A 19654-nucleotide genomic window follows, 5' to 3' on the forward strand; every position below is an offset into this window, starting at 1 on the left:
ACCACCCCTGTATATAAGCCTGTGTAGTAACTTTGCATAGTAGTTCCAGTTTTGTCTCCAATCAGTAAACGCCTGTTATAACCAACTCCTGCAGTCCGTGTCTCAATTACACATGGACGTAACACATGCGCCTGCTGCCCTTGTCCTTCTAGGTGGAGGAAGTCGCGGTTTTGGGAGGTGCTGCTGAAGAAACATAATTATAATGTGATAAATGGGTTCCCTTGCTCAGATTAAATGGAACTGTGCATCATCAATGGGAAATATTTAAACAAGGGATGGAATGCGCACAAATCAAGTTACAAATTTCACAGGTATTGCATTAGATAATTTTTGGGGCTCAATGTCAGTGGACTCCACATCCACTACAATTGGGAGTGCACTTTTACTGCCCAATATCTAGTTAAGCAATAGCATGACGTAGGGACCAAAATGTAAACCCTTTGATATGCATGCGTACCAGCTACTATAACCTTACATGCCACTACATGGGCTCTCCTGTCTTTATGGAAGCCAGAATGAAAAACACTCTAGCAAGACGAGACACAACTGTAAATCAACAAACAGGTTCATTTTACATAAAATATTTTATTACAGTTTTCACTGTGGAATTCATCAATTTCCTGCCACTCATGTCCCATAAATATAACAATGCATCTGTGCCGCCATTCTGGATAAAAACTCACTTTTCAAGCTAGCTGTTCCTAAGTATCTGGCCGTTTCCGAGACATCTATGAGGGTCCAGCCATGATCCTGTCTCTTAATAGCTCATTAGCACTTCAGATCATCATTGTTAAGACTAATCCCAGACTGTTGGCCTTAATTTTCAAAAATACTGCATTTGATCATAGAATCATAGAAATATGCAGCACAGAAGGAGGCCATTCGGCCCATTGTGTCTGTGCCGACATGAAAAAGAGCGATCCAGCCTAATCTCATTCTCCAGCTCTCGGTCCGTAGCCCTGTAGGTTACGGCACTTCAAGTGCATATCCAAGTAAGATATATAAGAAATATTATAAATTGGCAAAATTCTGCTCAGACAATGCCAGCAGAACCCAAAATGTTACCTAGGCACATTACTGTAGTAGAAACAGAATAAGTAAGGTCGGGGAAAGGCTGATAAGAGATAAAGGAAGCAAGCTTGTGATGGAAGTTGAGGGAATGGTAAAAATACTAAATAAGTACTATGTCTCAGCTTTTGCAGAAGAGGTGGATATTGAAATTGTAGAACTGCCAGTAAAGAATTACGGGAAACCCTAAAGGGTTAATATTAATATTCTGGGGAAGCCAAGATCACAAAAAAGTGAGGTACAGGAAATCACACGTGAGACAGCCAACAAGTGGTTGATTGACACAGGAACTACAAATGTCATAAATCTGACAGCGACCCGAGAGACAGATTGATGGGTCACAGTTGTTTGTGAAGTTAGCCAGGAGATAAACAAAAGAGTTGGTTTATGGCCCTCTGGCTGTAGCTGATTGATAAGAGATACTAAGAGATGTGAACTGGCCAGGAAGGTATGGCTTTCATCAACAATATTTGAAATTTGACCAGTTACAGATGCTTGCTTGTCTATTTGATTGACACCTAGGAAATATCCCAGATGACAGAGATAACCATTTTTAAAGGACATTTAATTCCAAAAAGGGGCTTGCTTTAGTGAAATTTAAGATATATAAAAACCATGCCTTTTCCTTCTCTCTAGGCAGGCAAATCAGTTGAAGTCAGTTGGGTTAGTTGGGTCAGTGAGGCCAAAAGGCAGGAAAACAGAAGGAAGAGATCTGGGGAGAGAAAGAGGAGATAGACCAGAATCAGAAGATTTTGTAATCCTTTAGAAGGCTAATAAAAGTTGTAAAACACTTAAGAAGCAGGATAAGCACAGATGGCCACTCACCACTAGCCTCCAAGGGGAAGTGAAACAGATGGAACCGCAAAGTCAAACCACTCGAATGCTAGCTATCCATGTAAAACAGGCATGTATGGATTAAAGACAAGGAACTGTACCCTCTCAAATTGTAATGAAGTCTGCACACCTATTTTATTTCCATATTTAAAAGAGATGTTACCCTTTGGGATTTTATTTTTCTGGTTTGAAATTCGGAATTATAGTAGACTCCAAAATGCCCCAAATGAAGTGCCAAAAATCAACATTTTCTGGAAGCGCATGCTCCCATTTTCCCCTAAAAACAAATCTTGTGCTTTTAGTGTCCACACACCCTTCAGAAATGTCTCTATCTGCTACTGAAAGAAACAGTAGTTTTGTTTTTCTTTCCTACAATACAAGTGATAGAATATTGGGGACACTGTAGCTTAACCTATAACATGCCTCTGTCCCACTGCACTTTCAGTGCAACTACTTGTTTTCACGTTTTGACAATGCCACTGGATTTCAGTTTCACAGAAAAACAGATGAATTGTGGAATTGGATCCCAATACATCTATCAAATTCTCGGAAAAACAGAATTTAACCTAAATACAGTGGCCTAGGTTAAAAGGTAACATTCAGGGCTGTTTTTGAGTTGTCAGCTTCTTTGGTACAGTACCAGCACTTTTTCAGCTGTTGGTCAACTTTTGCTAATGTTCTAGGTCGGCTTTGTCTGCTGTTCTCCTGCCCATAGCTGGGCAATTTTCCACTTCCTATATTATGTCCTTGTGAAAAATAGAGAGGATTAACTTTTTGAATCATACAAAAGTCTATATTATCTGTTTCTACGTTAGGTTCCACTTTGAATTTGTCTTATTGAAATTTGTCAGTCTGGCAAAATATACAAACATCACCAGCGGCTTTTGAATAGAGGTTTCCAAAATTATGAAAAGTTTTGAGAGGATAAATAATGAAAGATTTTTCCACTGTTTGGTGAATCAGTAATAAGGGGACGTGGACTCAAATTTTCATAAGAAGAAAGAAGGGGGAAGTTAAGAGTTTTTTTTCCACATAGACAATTATTAGAAAATGAAATGCTTGTAGATGGTTATTAGAACAAAGTATGTTTTACCATGAGTGAATATTGAGAATCTTATTTAATGTATAATTGGATAAGTAGTTGAACAGGAAAAAACATAAAAGGATATAAGGAAATTTAAAACATGGGAGTACAGAAAATGCTGGAAATACTCAGTTTCCACAGATGCTGCCTGACCTGCTGAGTATTTCCAGCATTTTCTGTTTCTATTTCAGATTTCCAGCATCCGCAGTATTTTGCTTTTGTATGGGAGTAGAGTAAGCCACTTCAGTTGAAGTATGATGGGTCAAATGGCCTCCTTCTGTGCTGTAAATTCTATGATTCTATGAATTGCACACTCCATAGCTGAATGAAAAAACTTTTCTTCACTCATACTAAGTGGCTCATTAGTCCTGCATTGCAATTTGGTGATATATGATCAAACCATTTGTAGAAAGGACACATTTCCAAAGATGTACATTTCTGCAATTTCATTAGCAGATATTCAATAATAGTTAAAGTAGATATTTTGGGGTTTTGTCCCCTAAATTCTTCATGGACAGGAGATCACAGTATAAATTACACATAACTCACACTAATCTGCCATTCTTCCTTCAGAGAGTGCAGAAGGATGGCTGGCTTGGGAAACTGGAATATTTTTCAGAAGGAGCTTTTGCCTGCTAATAACCCATGCCATACTTTGCCAAGGAGTACTTTATATGACATTGGGCATAAAAAGTTTAAAAAATGTATTCTCTAACCTTCATCTGATGTACACAGAATTCACAGAAAAATAAATACATTAGAAATAATAAATATAGAAATCAGTGCTCCAAATTTAAAAATTTGACCCAAAACCTCTATTAAGTTAATAACGCATGGCCAACAATACTGTGAACAGTGTAAATAAAAAACAAATATATCATTTGGATTCGGCTTTTTCCATCTCCTATCATTAAAATCCCCACAGTAGCACTTTACAGAGAGTATAATAAAGTGTTTCGATCATTTAACAATGCACCATCAGCAGGTCTTTTGGAGATGATCCTTGGTTTCTATAGCAAGGTATGGTAGACCCAGGCCTTGCGAGTTTATGGGCCAATATTTCACTTCTGGGTTGGTCTCTGGAATTTCATAAAATGCATCAAAATACGAAAACAGCGTTGTGCCATGGACAACTGCGATATTAATCAGTACGTGCCTGCAAAAAAATCCAGAGTAATGAGATAAGGTGTGTAGACATATAGGATTTAATTTGTTTATTGTTGTATTTTGGTCTCCTTCACACAATAAAACCAAACACCTGCTTTTCCTAGCCATGAAAGTAGATAAGTAGACTACAGAGTGCATGACTATGTCATCTCTAAATTGTCTGGAAGAAGACATCATTCCATGAAGTAGGACAAAAGGAATGTCTCAGCAATCGGTTAATGAGATCAACCTGGCCTGGAGATATTTACACAAAGCACAGTATCCCTACAGGAGGACAGCAATGTACTAATACTGTCTAGTACCACTACAAATGAGTAAAATCAGTGCCATATTTGCTCAAGTTGGAACAAAAAATCACTGGTTACATAACATGGGAAACATGATCGCATTAAATGGCGGAGCAGGCTCGAGGGGCCGAATGGCCTACTCCTGCTCCTATCTTCTATGTTTCTATGTTTACTGTGAGCTGCAATTGAATGAGATGCTGATAGACTGAGTTTTTGCTGAGGTGTTACATTTTTAGGTTTTTACTTGGGTTCAGTGTGACTGATCATTCCTGTAAGAAGATCTTACATCCCGTATGAACCAGAATATGCATTTCCTGTCCAATATCTAGTAAATGTAGAGTCCCCAGGATCAAACAGTGAACCCTTTTTACTGTACTCTGGCTTACTGCAACTTGCCACCACATGTTCTCCGAGACTTTGGAACACTGTATTAGACTGTGGCTCAGACTATAAACTGCTGGACAAAGTCATCAAATATTAAACAGGTAAAAGAACAGTAGAAGTAGTACAGTACTAACAAGCTTTACTTTTCTCCTTGAAATGTCAAAGACGCTTCTCCTGCACTAAACTCTCAAGATAAAATTGGCCCTTGAAACATGGTCAGTTACTTCTTATGTGGCTATTCGCTGTCACTGAGCCTCTGAGTAGTCTCATACCCCTGATGGAGTCCACGTGATTAGTGAGCAGGGTTCAGGTTGCCATATATAAAGTGACAATAGGATCTCCTGGCTACGGAGATGCCCATAAAATGGACTACAACGAATCAAGGCCTAGTGCCTCTGAGTCAAAACCTGACTCAAGTCTGCAACTCAGATGTAGCTGCCAATCAAATCTATTACTTTAAGATCACAAAGGGTCAAATGTATTCAGTCACAACACATAAGGTGTTCAAAAGCCAGCTGCAGATACGGTTCCTGTCCTCAGCCTAAGTTGTTAGCAGCATTGCAAGGTTTGGTCATGTGTCTCCAAGATTAAAGGCTTGAGAGAGGTTGCAAGCCACATCATTCAAACATAAACAATGTCGTGTGATTGATTCAGGTATGTGTATGGTTGACAGCTCCTTCTTGAACTGCATTGTCAGTTATTTAAACCCAGGAAACACTAACTAATTAAATGTAATTGTTCAAATTATCGAGAATGTACGATTGGAACCTTAAAGTATCAGATCAGACCAGTTTTACTCCCACAGTGGTAAGAAGATAGAAGAAAAAAAATCATTGTATGTGTAAAATGTCAATTCAAAAGAATGGTAATTTAGTATAAAGCTAAATAATATAATTTATACTGTATATATGTATGTTATATTTGTTATTACTTATTCACTTGTTTATCTATCTATAATGTATTAAAAATCTTACATTTGCATGTACTTGCATTATAAATTCCTATTTCCACATTTATAATGGGAACTGCCTATGTGAACATATGCTGTAATTATACTCTCCTGCCATGGGGACTGAATTACATCTGAGCACCCTAGCCCAACTATACTCTGGCCTCTAACCCTGCTTCATCTGAAGACTACACTTGGTCTTCACTCTCCGCATACAATGCCATGGGAGATTGGCTAGTGTTTCCTGTCCCAGAATCTTACTTTCTGTAACCAAGATTCCTGAATAATCTTTTTATGCCAACATAAACAATGCAATGTTAAAACGTTGAACATTCACCATGGCAATTTCCTATGTCTGCAGTTACCTGTCACAGTCTAGTGACAGGCCTCCCACTACTAGGTGCTTCCCTTTTGCTCAGACTGTACTGTCCAGAAACTCCTGTCTCAAGCTCTATTTTTCTGCTTATCAAATTGCTTTAGGTTTTCCTATGTAAGTATGAATATCAAATAAAAGTTTACTTTTATTCTGACCCAAGAATTTATTCATACCTTAGTGCCCTCAATCCAAATCCCTTTCTACCTCTGCAGCCATTTTTTATGCCTACCCCGCCCAATCCCTGTACCCATTTCTTTAGGCCTGTCACCCCTTTGCTCCTCTCATCCCATTCCCTGACCCACTCTGGTCTCCCTCTGAGGAAGGCTCCATTATATTACAACGCATCTTCTGTTATACAGCATAATAGTCCTATTGTTACACACCAGTGGACCATCCGACACACCGCGAGCAATGCCACGGAAGACCCATTAGTTAAATAAATTTGCCTGATAGCTCAAGTCTGAAACAAGGTGTGATGTTGTGCTGTTTTTTGCAGCTGGAAGAAAGATCCTGTGGAGACATCGGATAATTCCAGTAGTTAATTAGCAGAAAGATTTTTCAATACATTATCCTGGGATAAGCTGACCTAGGCATCAACTCTGCTGAAGATACTCGTGAGACCATAGGGAGTTGGGACTCACCTAGGAGAGTAATCTAAAATACCGTAAAAATCTAAAAGGATAGAAAAGACCCAAAATTATAATTATCATCATCTATAACACCTACTTTGAAAAAAACTGAGATCACAAGCAATATTAATAGTGCTGAAAAACTGTTCAGGTTAAAACATTTTTTACCAGAAGCTATGGAGGTAGTAAAAGTTTATCCGTCTCCAGAAAGCACAGAGCAAGCGGTCACTCAGCCAGCAAGAAATCGCCATAAGCCACCAAGCCACGGTCACAAAGGCTAGATTAATTATTCTTTGATCTGTACATCTGAAAAATAAACACCAAAGCTCCATGGGTTTAATTAGAATTGCAATCTGTCTCACTGTTTTTGATCATAAACCTCTCACTCCCATCACTTTTCCCAATGTTAACAGCTGTTTTCCTCCCCTGCACCTTTGATGTACTTTTGCCATTTTTCCCCAGCTCTGCGACTTGCTGTCTTTTTTATCCTGCTCTAATCTTCATTTGCTCCCTAAGTGTTCTGACTCTAGCAGGTTGCTGGGTCCTTTTGGGTTGAGCATACTAGGTGAATTTTCCTGTTCAGTTATCCCAGTTACATTGAATATCATAGAAAGTCCATGGGTGCGATCTTGCCAGCCCTGGGGAGGTGGGTATGGAGGCGGGACTGCCGGGAGAATGGCAGAATCTGGGGGCGGGTGCCCATCCTGCCCCCAACTTGCCTCCATGCCATTTGCCAGGAGGCGGGTAGCCGACCTGCGCCGGGTCCCGTCTCCTTGGAGGCGGGAAGGGATTACAGCCACTTTACTGCCTGTTAACAGGTAGTTAACAGGCAGATAAGAGGATTATCCCCATTTTACCCACACAAGTGCGGGCTTCCCAAAGGCTCTGAAAGCCGCCAGGGTCACCGAGGGGAGTAGTGGGTCTGCGGGGGTCGGAGGGGTGCAAAAGTGCGCTGTGAAGGTAAGTGATGGGTGCAAGTGTGGAGAGGTGAGTATGTGAGGTAAGTGGAAAGTGTTAGAAAAAGTTTACTTACCTTTGTTTCTTCCTGCAGGCTTCAAGATTTGGGGATGCGGAGAGTCTCCCATCTCCGTGGCAGAGATGACAGATGGCTGCTGCATTCTCCAATGCAACAACCATCTAATTTCTGCTCAAGAAAGCGGTTTGATGAGTCTTGAATTCAAGAACTCATCAAACAACAGAGAATGTCAGTGTTTGACAGCTTCACAGAGCTGTCAAACGATGACAATTCATCTGACAGATGATACGTCATACACTGACGTTCTCTGTAACTGGCTTCCCCTTAATTGGCCTGCTAAGCCCGCTGGGCGGGCTTAACAAGGTCAATCAAGGGAAAATAGCGTGGGTTGGCCACAAACCAATGGAAGCGGGACAACGACCCGACAAGCAGCAGCCCGCCTCCAACGCGCCCCCATTGGCAAAATCGCCCCCCATAGAGTCATAACGACACAGAAGGAGGCCATGTAGAGCAATCCAGTCAGTCCCATTCCCCCGCTCTATCTCCATAGGCTTGCAAGTTTATTTCACCCAAGTGCCTATCCAGTCTCCCCTTGAAAACATTGAGTGTCTCCGCTTCCACCAATTCCGTCGGCAGCGAATTCCAGGAGGGCCTTGTTTTAGACTTGCACTATCAGGCAAATTTATTTAACTAATGGGTGTTCCGTGGCATTGCTTGTGGTGTGTCGGAAGATCCACTGGTGTGTAACAATAGGCATTTCTCCTGTATTTTATGTCAATACTGCAGTAGCAGTGCTGAATGCAACAGATGCCAGTATGTTACGGGAGCCCAAAAGTTGCTAGTGTGGCAATCTATTTATTGCACCCCCGCCGAAACAGATGCTTTAGAATTTTAAAAAATGAGTCCTCCTCTTCAGCTGCCCCAGAAGCAGCCAGCCTGCTTCACTGATACAGGTACTTGAGGTTTGCAACAACCATTTTCATCCTCCTCCAAGGTGAGATTCCTGACACAGGCGGAAATCTCACCTTGAGGCCACCAAAAATGATTGAAATCAGGCTGAGCCTGGGAAATTGGCCCACTGTTTGTAAGCTGCTGAACAAGTGCATCTAACACCCACATCTTCCTTTGATAATCATAAATGGCACCATCCATACATGGCTGCATCAGTTTATTTATTTATCAATGCTCATGTTTGCACTTTCTTCAGGTAAGACACTTTCCTCCAGATACTTCTCCAAGTGCGTTGGATGGATGACAGAGTTCACCAGCTGCTGATTGATCCCCTGGCTGCTATACCTTCTGCTTGGGTTGATCCTTCGTTGCAAGATCTCATAATATCTATAATTAATGACAAGGCATCTTCCTGCAAACAGGCTTTGCACTTTCTCTGCTGACCCTCAATTGGGCCACAACTGTGTGCAATTTATACCAGTTAAGTAGCTGTTTCCCTCCTTATCAAGTGTCTCTGCACTATTATTACTGGTGCATTCCAATTGGCTTCTCAACTGTGCATTACTGATAATGCATCCAGACAGCACAGTAGAGTTGTGCATTCCTGAAATAAAAAAAATGTAAAAAATGAACCCTCATTCGGTGCACTCTGTGAGCTAAGCGTTGTTTTGCCTTCTACATGAGCCAAGTGGTAGCACTTCTGCCTCGGAGCCAGAAGGTCATGGGTTCTAGGCCCACTCCAGAGACTTGGGCACATAATCTAGTACAAAGGGAGCGCTGCACAGTCAGAGATGCCATCTTTTGGATGCAATGTTAAGCCGAGGTGTCATCTGCCCTCTCAGGCGGATGTAAAGGATCCCATGGCACTATTTGAAGAAGAGCAAGAGAGTTCAATATTCATCCCTCAGCTAACATCACTAAAAAAAAAGATAATGTGGTCATTTTTCTCACTGCTGTTTGTCGGACCTTGCTGCAAAAAAACTGGCAGTCGTGTTTCCTTAAATTACAACAATGACTACACTTCAAAAGTGTGAAGAAACTGATGTTACGATTCAAGATTTATAACGTCATCAGACCCACCCTATTAAAATCCTGCCTTATTCTCTGGAATTTTAACCTATATTTACTCTAGCATGAAGTCTAAATTAATACATGAGGCATTTACATGGTTGACAAACAATGGAACATGTTCCAAACTTACAATATAACACCATACTTTAATTACAGTGCATCTGTTGGGATGTTTTGGTTAGCAGGCTACTGTTGAAATTAAGACTTGATTCTAGGAGGATTAATAATACTTTAAACTGTTTTGATGTGAATTATGTCTCCAGATTTAATACTGCGTTGTTGTAAAGTTCTTACCTTTTCATTTCAAGTGAAATCACATAAATAATGTGCAAGGCAACGCTATTCAGTGCATAAGCATTCACGGTTGGTTTAAAAAACGACAGGATTGTACTCAGCAGAGCAATAAGAAAGACAATCCATGAAAAAGACTTCCTGGGTGGGGGGAGAAAACACATTTCAGTAAATTCTGGGCTGTCGGATTGTTTTTCAATGTTAATTTCTGCTCCATTGGCTCATGTCTTTCAGAAAGTAACTGCCATAGAAGTATTTCCTGCATTTTCTATTTTCATTTTGGAGTCTTAGCGTTTCCAGCTTTTATCTGTTTTATTTAAGGGAGGTTATAAGCTGCTTTCTGTATCTGTGCAAGTGTCGAACTGGCAACACAGCTTGTGAGGAGAAGTAGATATTTGGGCCTGGAGTTTCCTCTGCATTTGCACCCATATACACCCGTAATCTGGGCACGAACCAATTAGGTGGCTTTAAAGATCACGGAATTTTGGACGCAAGTGATATATGAGCCTAACTACAATACGCCCAAGTCTCCTTGCACTTTTACTTCTATCTATCAAACCCTACATCCGAATGAATCTCTGCCCACAATACTGGCCACGCCCCCAACTCTCAAATGCAAGTATTCTCCAACTGCGCTTGTTCAGGGGGGGTCACGATATTACGACCAGGTTTTCAGGTGCAGCAGGACATAGAAACATAGAAGATAGGAGCAGGAGTAGGCCATTCAACGAGATCATGGCTGATCATCCAAACCCTAGCACCCGGTCCCTACACCGACAGCCATCCCACCCAAGCCCTATCCCCGTAACCCCACGTATTTAATCCCCCCTAACACTAAGGGCCAATTTTTATCATGGCCAATCAACCTAACCCGCACATCTTTGGACTGTGGGAGGAAACCGGAGCACCCGGAGGAAACCCACGCAAACACGGGGAGAATGTGCAAACTCCACACAGTCACCCGAGGCCGGATTTGAACCCGGGTCCCTGGCGCTGTGAGGCAACAGTGCTAACCACTATGCCACCGTGCTGCCCCTAAAGTCACTTTAAAAAAAAAATTATTGTTGACATTTTGTGAGCGTTTTAAAACATTTTTATCCTGACTGAGACCTGCTCTGTATATTCTGTTTCATTGAATGCATTTTTATTGCATAAGTATAAGTCACATTAAAAATTGAAAAGCTTCCCCGATCGCAGGTTCTTGAACACGCTGTACCTGGTGTGCATGAATGATGGTTAAATTAGTTGAAACTTAAATTTTAAGACTCAAAGAAGAAATATATGGTGTGGGTTTGGCGTTTACACTGATTTATGGCAATTTTAAATTCGGGTGTATTCTAATAAGATTGGGAGGGTACTTGGGCGTAACGTGACATCAGCAAAGTGGGCGGGACATCGGGCACGTTTACAGGTCTAAATCCCAGGTTGCGCCCAAGGAGGAAGCTTCAGGCCTTGGGACCTGTGTTTTGTTCTCTTTCCTTTCAATCTGACTTTTCCCCCACATGGTGCTGTATTAGTGTAAACATACTTTGCTATTTTATCCATTTTTATAGCCAAGAATTACTCATCGGGCTGCATTATGTCATAGCCTACTTTCAAGTTATAAATAGCTGCTGCCAGGCAACCTAAGAATGGATGTTTTTTAAACTGTAAGGAATCACCGAAAGTATAAAAGACAACATGTTGGGTAAGAGGGCATTTATGTAATTTTAATTAATATAATGGAGCTGCACATGGTAAGTTGGAGGATATGGTTGGGAGCCAGATGGGAAAATAGGTAAGTGAAGAAAAATTTTGAAGACGGGGGGCTAGAAACATTAGAAAATAACATTTTAAAATAATGTGGCTGGAGTTGGCAGGAATTTTTTTTTTTTTTAAAAAACAGTTATGGCTGGAGTTATGGTGGGAAGCTGCGGTGAGGCAAAGTTTTGAACGAGTCAGGACATGAAAATTGGTGGAGTGGTAAATAGCGAGGAGGGAAGCCCCAGGCTACAGGACGATATAGACGGGTTGGTCAGATGGGCAGAACAGTGCCAAATGGAATTTAACCCTGAAAAGTGTGAGGTGATGCATTTTGGAAGGACTAACAAGGCAAGGGAATACACAATGAATGGTAGGATTCTAGGAAGGACAGAGGATCAGAGGGACCTTGGTGTGCATGTACATAGATCTCTGAAGGCAGCAGGACAGGTAGATAAGGTGGTTAAAAAGGCATATGGGATACTTGCCTTCATTAGCGGAGGCATAGAATGTAAGAGCAGGGAGGTTATGATGGAGCTGTACAAAGCTGGAATACTGTGTGCAGTTCTGATCGCCACACTATAGGAAGGATGTGATTGCTTTGGAGAGGGTGCAGAGGAGATTCAGCAGGATGTTACTTGGGCTGGAGCGCTTCAGCTATGAAGAGAGACTGGACAGGCTGGGGTTGTTTTCCTTAGAGCAGAGAAGGCTGAGGGGGAACCTGATTGAGGTGTATAAAATTATGAGGGGCATAGATAGGGTAAATAGAAAGGAACTTTTCCCCTTAGTAGAGGAGTCAATAACCAGGGGGCATAGTTTCAAGGTAAGGGGCAGGAGGTTTAATGGGGATTTGAGGAAAAACCTTTTCACCCAGAGGGTGGTTGGAATCTGGAACTCACTGCCTGAAAGGGTGGTAGAGGCAGGAACCCTCACAACATTCAAGAAGCATTTAGATGAGCACTTGAAACGCCATAGCATACAAGGCTACGGACCAAGTGCTGGAAAATGGGATTAGAATAGATAGGAAATAACAACAGAAAATGCTGGAAATACTCAGCAGGCCAGGCAGCATCCATGGAGAGAGAAACAGAGTTAACGTTTCAGGTCTGGGATCCTTCATCTGATGAAGGGTCCCAGACCTGAAACGTTAACTCTGTTTCTCTCTCCACGGATGCTGCCTGGCCAGCTGAGTATTTCCAGCATTTTCTGTTGTTATTTCAGATTTCCAGCATCCGCAGTATTTTGCTATTATATTAGAATAGATAGGGCTTGATGGCCGGCGCGGACACAATGAGCCGAAGGGCCTGTTTCTGTGCTGTATAAGTCTATGACAAGCTTGGGTTGGGAACACGTGCAGAGGAGGAGTTTTAAAGAATTGGGGTTGAGGACGGGTTTAGGGCTTGGGAACTGCAGGATGGGGGGAAGCTGAGGCCTAGTATATTTAAAGAGTGGGAGTGGGGGCTGGAAACCTGTAAGGGGAAAGAGGCCAAAAATTTGTCAAACAGGTGGCCTGGGGCTGGGACTAGGACACACCTGCAGGGCAATTTTTTTGAGAGTCAGGCCTGGGTTGGGGTTAAGAATCTGTGGGGAGGGAAGGCCAAGAATTTTGAAAGAGCTAGGAGAGCACGGCCAACAGGGCCAAAGCTGGGGGCCGGGAAGGCAATGAAGGTGTGGGGTCACAGGTTGCAGGCAGCTAGAGCAGCTAGCAGAAACAACATTTATGGACAGAGAAGGTGGGAAGGCAGCCACAAGAGGCTTAGCAGTTCACTGGCAGGATGGGGAGGTTGTACACTGCCACCAGTGGTGGGAGACATGCAACTACAGCGTTATAGGTAAATGTTTATATAGGGAAATTTCCATTAGAAGTGGATAGATGGACAGTTTCCATTGTAACTGGTGACAAAAAAGATATTCAAAATCATGACGCAGAAAGTTGTATAGGAAGTGCGTACATATGCAAAACGTTTAATATTTATATAAAACAGTCACTTCTGTAACGAAGTCTTTCATGAGTGAGTGCAGAATATTCAGATGATTAAAGTGTAATCAATTATGGCATACAGCACACTGTCTATGAATACAGTGACCCAAAATCGACACTCCTGTTGCTGTGTGAAGCAACATAATATGGAGACAGCAGGTTCCTTCCCCTTGTCCCATCCATCAGAATTTCTACTGCATTTGAGGATGGTCGCATAGTACGACATATTAGGGCAGCATGGTCATACAGCATGCTTCCTATCACTGGTGTCCCAGCAATGCTGGATGCAACAGATGTTTAAGTGTCCTTAGCATTCAGCGTTGCTAATGGCCCCTGAGGGGGATGGATTTAAAACTCAGAAGGGCTGTTTTTGGCAATGCAATTAATCAATATCATTATTGAAACCGACCTAATGGAAAACCAACAATTTCTAAAAAATGTTTTCCTGGACCATTGGGGCCCCACAGTGATTTCCTTCTCCCAAAGCACGGCCACAAAACTTTCTCCTGCAGAATTGGGAGTTCAATGTGCGGAGTGCTGAGGCCTAGCTTCCTGATTTTGCCGTGCACACTCCCGATGAAGGGGGCACTCACCAAACCAAACACCAGAGAATCGGTCCTTAAGTTTGATTTGCATTTAGCTGTTATTCATTCCTGTAGTTATTGAGGGCACATTTTTTTTGCATGGCAAGACTTTTACGTTGCAACTCCTTTTTATTCAATGATCTTGCTCACAGCTGCAATTTGGCTTGCAGCAAACAAACTGCTCAGGGTGGCAATTCTTTTTGGAGGGCCCAATACTGCTGTATTGACCAGATAAGGAAAATGACATCATAATCATACTTTAGTGGTTATCTACACTCCTGCCCTTACCCAAACTACAGACTGACACAATCATATTTGGGCATCTCAGAGGAGGGATGGCTTTGCGACTTCTGCTTCATATGCGAATCTGTCACTGAGCCAAGCCATCTTCTCCAGGCCAACCTGCAGACAACTCCTACCACAAGCTCAGCTCTTGCTGTATCTGTGGAGGTCACCACTGCATTGAGCTTGGAGGTACTGTTGAAGTAATCTTGGTGAGTTGCTGCAGTGCATCCTATAGATCGTACATACTGCAGCCCCAGTGCACCAGCGGTAGAGGGGTTGGATATTGAATCTAGCGGAAGGGCTGCCAATGAGACAAACTGCTTCCTGAGTGCTGTTGCAGCTGGACCCATCCAGGCAAAATTTTTTTTTTTATTCGTTCATGGGATTTAGGCATTGCTGGCAAGGCCAGCATTTATTGCCCATCCCTAATTGCCCTTGAGAAGGTGGTGGTGAGCCGTCTTCTGGAACCGCTGCAGTCCTTGCAGTGAAGGTACTCCCACAGTACTGTTAGGGAGGGGGTTTTCAGGATTTTGACCCAGCGACGATGAAGGAACGGCGATATACTTCCAAGTCAGGATGGTGTGTGACTTGGAGGGGAACTTGGAGGTGGTGGTGTTCCCATGCACCTGCTGCCCTTGTCCTTCTAGGTGGTAGAGGTCCCGGGTCTGGGAGGTGCTGCAGTGCATCTTGTAGATGGTACACACTGCAGCCACGGTACGCTGGTGGTGGAGGGAGTGAATGTTTAAGGTGGTGGATGGGGTGCCAATCAAGTGGGCTGCTTTGTCCTGGATGGTGTCGAGCTTCTTGAGTGTTGTTGGAGCTGCACTCATCCAGGCAAGTGGTGAGTATTCCATCACACTCCTTACTTGTGCCTTGCAGATGGCGGAAAGGCTTTGGGGAGTCAGGAGGCGAGACACTCGCTGCAGAATACCTAGCCCTGCTCTTGTTGCCACAGTATTTACATGGCTGGTCCAGTAAGTTTCTGGTCAATGGTGACCCCCAGGATGTTGATGGTGGGGGATTCGGCAATGGTAATGCCGTTGAATGTTAAGGGGTGGTGGTTAGACTCTCGCTTGTTGGAGATAGTCATTGCCTGACACTTGTGTGGCGCGAATGTTACCTGTCACTTATCAGCCCAAGCCTGAATGTTGTCAAGGTCTTGTTGCATGTGGGCATGGACTGCTTCATTATCTGAGGAGTTGGGAATGGCGCTGAACACTGTGCAGTTATCAGCGAACATCCCCATTTTTGACCTTATGATGGAGGGAAGGTCATTGATGCAACAGCTTAAGATGGTTGGGCCTAGGACACTGCCCTGAGGAACTCCTGCAGCGATGTCCTGGGGCTGTGATGATTGACCACCAATCACCACAACCATCTTACTTTGTGCTAGGTATGACTCCAGCCAGTGGAGAGTTTCCCTCATCCAGATTCCCATTGACTTCAGTTTTACTAGGGCTCCTTGATGCCACACTTGGTCAAATGCTGCCTTGATGTCAAGGGCAGTCACTCTCACCTCACGTCTGGAATTCAGCTCTTTTGTCCATGTTTGGAACAAAGCTGTAATGAGGTCTGGAGCCGAGTGGTCTTGGCAGAACCTAAACTGGGCATCAATGAGCAGGTTATTAGTGAGTAAGTGCCACTTGATAGCACCGTCGACAACACCTTCCCCACTTTGCTGATGATTGAGAGTAGACTGATGGGGCGGTAATTGGACAGATTGGATTTGTTCAGCTTTTTGTGAACAGGACATACCTGGGCAGTTTTCCACATTGTCGGGTAGATGCCAGTGTTGTAGCTGTACTGGAACAGCTTGGCTAGAGGCGCAGCTAGTTCTGGAGCACAAGTCTTCAGCACGACAGCCGGGATGTTGTCGGGGCCCATAGCCTTTGCTGTATCCAGTGCGCTCAGCCGTTTCTTGATATCATGTGGAGTGAATCGAATTGGCTGAAGACTGGCTTCTGTGATGGTGGGGACCTCAGGAGGAGGTCGATATGGATCATCCACTTGGCACTTCTGGCTGAAGGTGTTTGCAAACGCTTCAGCCTTGTCTTTTGCACTCACAGAATCATAGAAAGTTACAGCATGGAAGGAGGCCATTTCGGCCCATCGTGTCCGCGCCAGCCAACAAAGAGCTATCCAGCCTAATCCACTTCCAAGCTCTTGGTCTGTAGCCCTGCAGGTTAGAGCATCCCAAGTGCACATCCAAGTACTTTTTAAATGTGGTTGGGGTTCCTGCCTCTACCACCCTTTCAGGCAGTGAGTTCCAGACCCGCACAACCCTCTGTGTGAAGAAATGTCCCCTCAAATTCCCTCCAAACCTTCCCCCAATTACTTTAAATCTGTGCCTCCTGGTTTTTGACCTCTCTGCTAAGGGAAATAGGTCCTTTCTATCCACTTTATCTATGCCCCTCGTAATTTTATACACCTCAATAAGGTCTCTCCTCAGCCTCCTCTGTTCCAAGGAAAACAGACCCAGCCTATCCAGTCTTTCCTCATAGCTAAGATTCTCTACTCCCAGCAACATCCTTGTAAACCTCCTCTGTACCCTCTCTAGTGCAATCACATCTTTCCTGTAATGTGGTGACCAGAACTGCACACAGTACTCTAGCTGAGGCCTAAGTAGTGTTTTATACAGTTGAAGCATAACCCCCCTGCTCTTGTATTTTATGCCACGGCTAATAAAGGCAAGCATTCCGTATGCCTTCTTAACCACCTTATCTACCTGGCCTGCTACCTTCAAGGATCTGTGGATATGCACTCCAAGGTCCCTTTGTTCCTCTACACTACTCAGTGTCCTACCATTTAATGTGTATTCCCTTTCCTTGTTAGCCCTCCCCAAATGCATTACCTCACACTTCTCCGGATTGAATTCCATTTGCCACTGTTCTGCCCACCTGACCAATTTATTGATATCTTCCTGCAGTCTACAGCTTCCTTCTTCACTATCAACCACACAGCTGATTTTAGTATCATCTGTAAACTTCTTAAATCATACCCCCTATATTCAAGTCAAGATCGTTGATATATACCACAAAAAGCAAGGGACCTAGTACTGAGCCTTGCGGAACCCCACTGGAAATAGCCTTCCAATCACAAAAACACCCATCAACCATTACCCTCTGCTTCCCATCTCCGAGCCAGTTTTGAATCCAACTTGACACTTTGCCCTGGATCCCATGGGCTTTTAACTTCGTGACCCTAATGCACTACATCAAATGCACTACCCTCCTTGTTACCTCCTCAAAAAATTCAATGAAGTTTGTCAGACACGACCTTCCCTTAATAAATCCATGTCTTTCTAAATGAAGATTTATCCTGTCCTTCAGAATTCTTTCCAATAATTTTCCCACCACCGAGGTTAGGCTGACTGGCCTGTAATTACTCGGTCTACCCTTTTCTCCCTTTTTAATCAAGGGTACCACATTAGCAGTCCTCCAGCACCACACCTGAAGCCAGAGAGGATTGAAAAATGATGGTCAGGACCTCTGCTATTTCCTCTTTTGCTTCGCTTAACAGCCTGGGATACATTTCATCCGGGCCTGGGGATTTATCCACTTTTAAAGCTGCTAAACCCCTTAATACTTCCTCTCTCACGATGTTTATTTCATCTAATATTTCACACTCCTCCCCCCCGATAGCAATGTCTGCTTCGCCCCTCTCCTGTGTGAAAACAGACGCAAAGTATTCATTAAGAACCCTACCGACATCTCCTGCCTCCACACACAGATTACCCTCATGATCTCTAATAGGCCCTACCCTTTCTTTAGTTATACTCTTACTCTGAATATATTTATAAAACATCTTTGGGTTTTCCTTGATTTTACTTGCCAAGAATTTTTCATGCTCTCTCTTTGCTTTCCTAATATCATTTTTAATTGCACCCCTGCACTTTCTGTACTCCTCTAAAGATTCTGGAGTATTTAGCCCTCGGTATCTGTCAAATGCCTACCTTTTTTTCTTTATCCTACCCTGTATGTCTCTAGACATCCAGGGGGCTCTAGATTTGTTAGTCCCATCTTTTTTCTTTAAGGGCACGTTTGGTCTGAACCCTCCGGATCTCCTCCTTGAATGTCTCCCACTGCTCTGACACTGATTTACCTTCAAGTAGCTGTTTCCAGTCCACTATGGCTAAATCCCCTCTGAGCTGGGCTCCACCATCATTGAAGATGGGGATATTCATGGAGCCTCCTCCTCCCGTTAGTTGTTTAATGGTTCACCACCATACACGACTGGATGTGGCAGCACTGCAGAGCTTTGATCTGATCCGTTGATTGTGGGATCGCTTAGCCCTGTCTATAGCATGCTGCTTCTGCTTTTTAGCATGCATGTAGTCCTGTGTTGCAGCTTCCCCAGGTTGGCACCTCATTTTTAGGTACACCTGGTGCTGCTCCTGGCATGAACCAGGGTTGGTCACCTGGCTTGATGGTAATGGTAGAATGAGGGATATGCTGGGTCATGAGGTTATAGATTGTGGTGGAATACAATTCTGCTGCTGCCCCACAGGGTCTCATGGATGCCCAGTTTTGAGCTGCTAGATCTGTCCTGAATCTATCCCATTTAGCACGGTGGTAGTGCCACACAACACGATGGAGGGTGTCCTCAGTGTGAAGACGGGACTTCGTCTCCACAATGACTGTGCAGTGGTCACTGCTACCAATGCTGTCATGGACAGATGCATCTGCGACAGGTAGATTGGTGAGGACGAGGTCAAGTAGGTTTTTCCCTCGTGTTGGTTCTCTCACCACCTATCGCAGGCCCAGTCTGGCAGTTTTGTCGTTCAGGACTTGGCCAGCTTGGTCAGTAGTGGTGCTACCGAGCCACTCTTGGTGATGGACATTGAAGTCCCCCACCCAGAGTACATTCTGTGCTCTTGCTACTCTCAGTGCTTCGTCCAAGTGGTGTTCAACATGGAGGAGCACTGATTCATCAGCTGAGGGAGGGCAGTAGGTGGTAATCAGCAGGAGGTTTCCTTTCCCATGCTTGACCTGAAGCCA

General features: G+C 43.5%; 1 protein-coding gene across 1 annotated transcript in view; it reads right to left on the reverse strand.

Annotated features, from left to right (window-relative positions):
* Positions 1–565: 565 nt before the first annotated feature.
* The window catches only part of acer1 (alkaline ceramidase 1), a 37142-nt gene continuing 18053 nt past the window's right edge, over positions 566–19654 (reverse strand). Inside the window, exons 4-6 of the mRNA XM_086004749.1 lie at positions 10071–10208; positions 6947–7084; positions 566–4142 (exon numbers count right to left, since the gene is read on the reverse strand). Coding sequence (XP_085860875.1) covers positions 3965–4142; positions 6947–7084; positions 10071–10208 — 454 coding nt within the window. The 3' untranslated portion in view covers positions 566–3964. The remainder of the gene's footprint in view (positions 4143–6946; positions 7085–10070; positions 10209–19654) is intronic.

This window comes from Somniosus microcephalus, chromosome 13, assembly GCF_052327205.1.
Source record: "Somniosus microcephalus isolate GS21.2 chromosome 13, FLI_Smic_1.0, whole genome shotgun sequence".
Classification (NCBI taxonomy): Eukaryota; Metazoa; Chordata; class Chondrichthyes; order Squaliformes; family Somniosidae; genus Somniosus; species Somniosus microcephalus.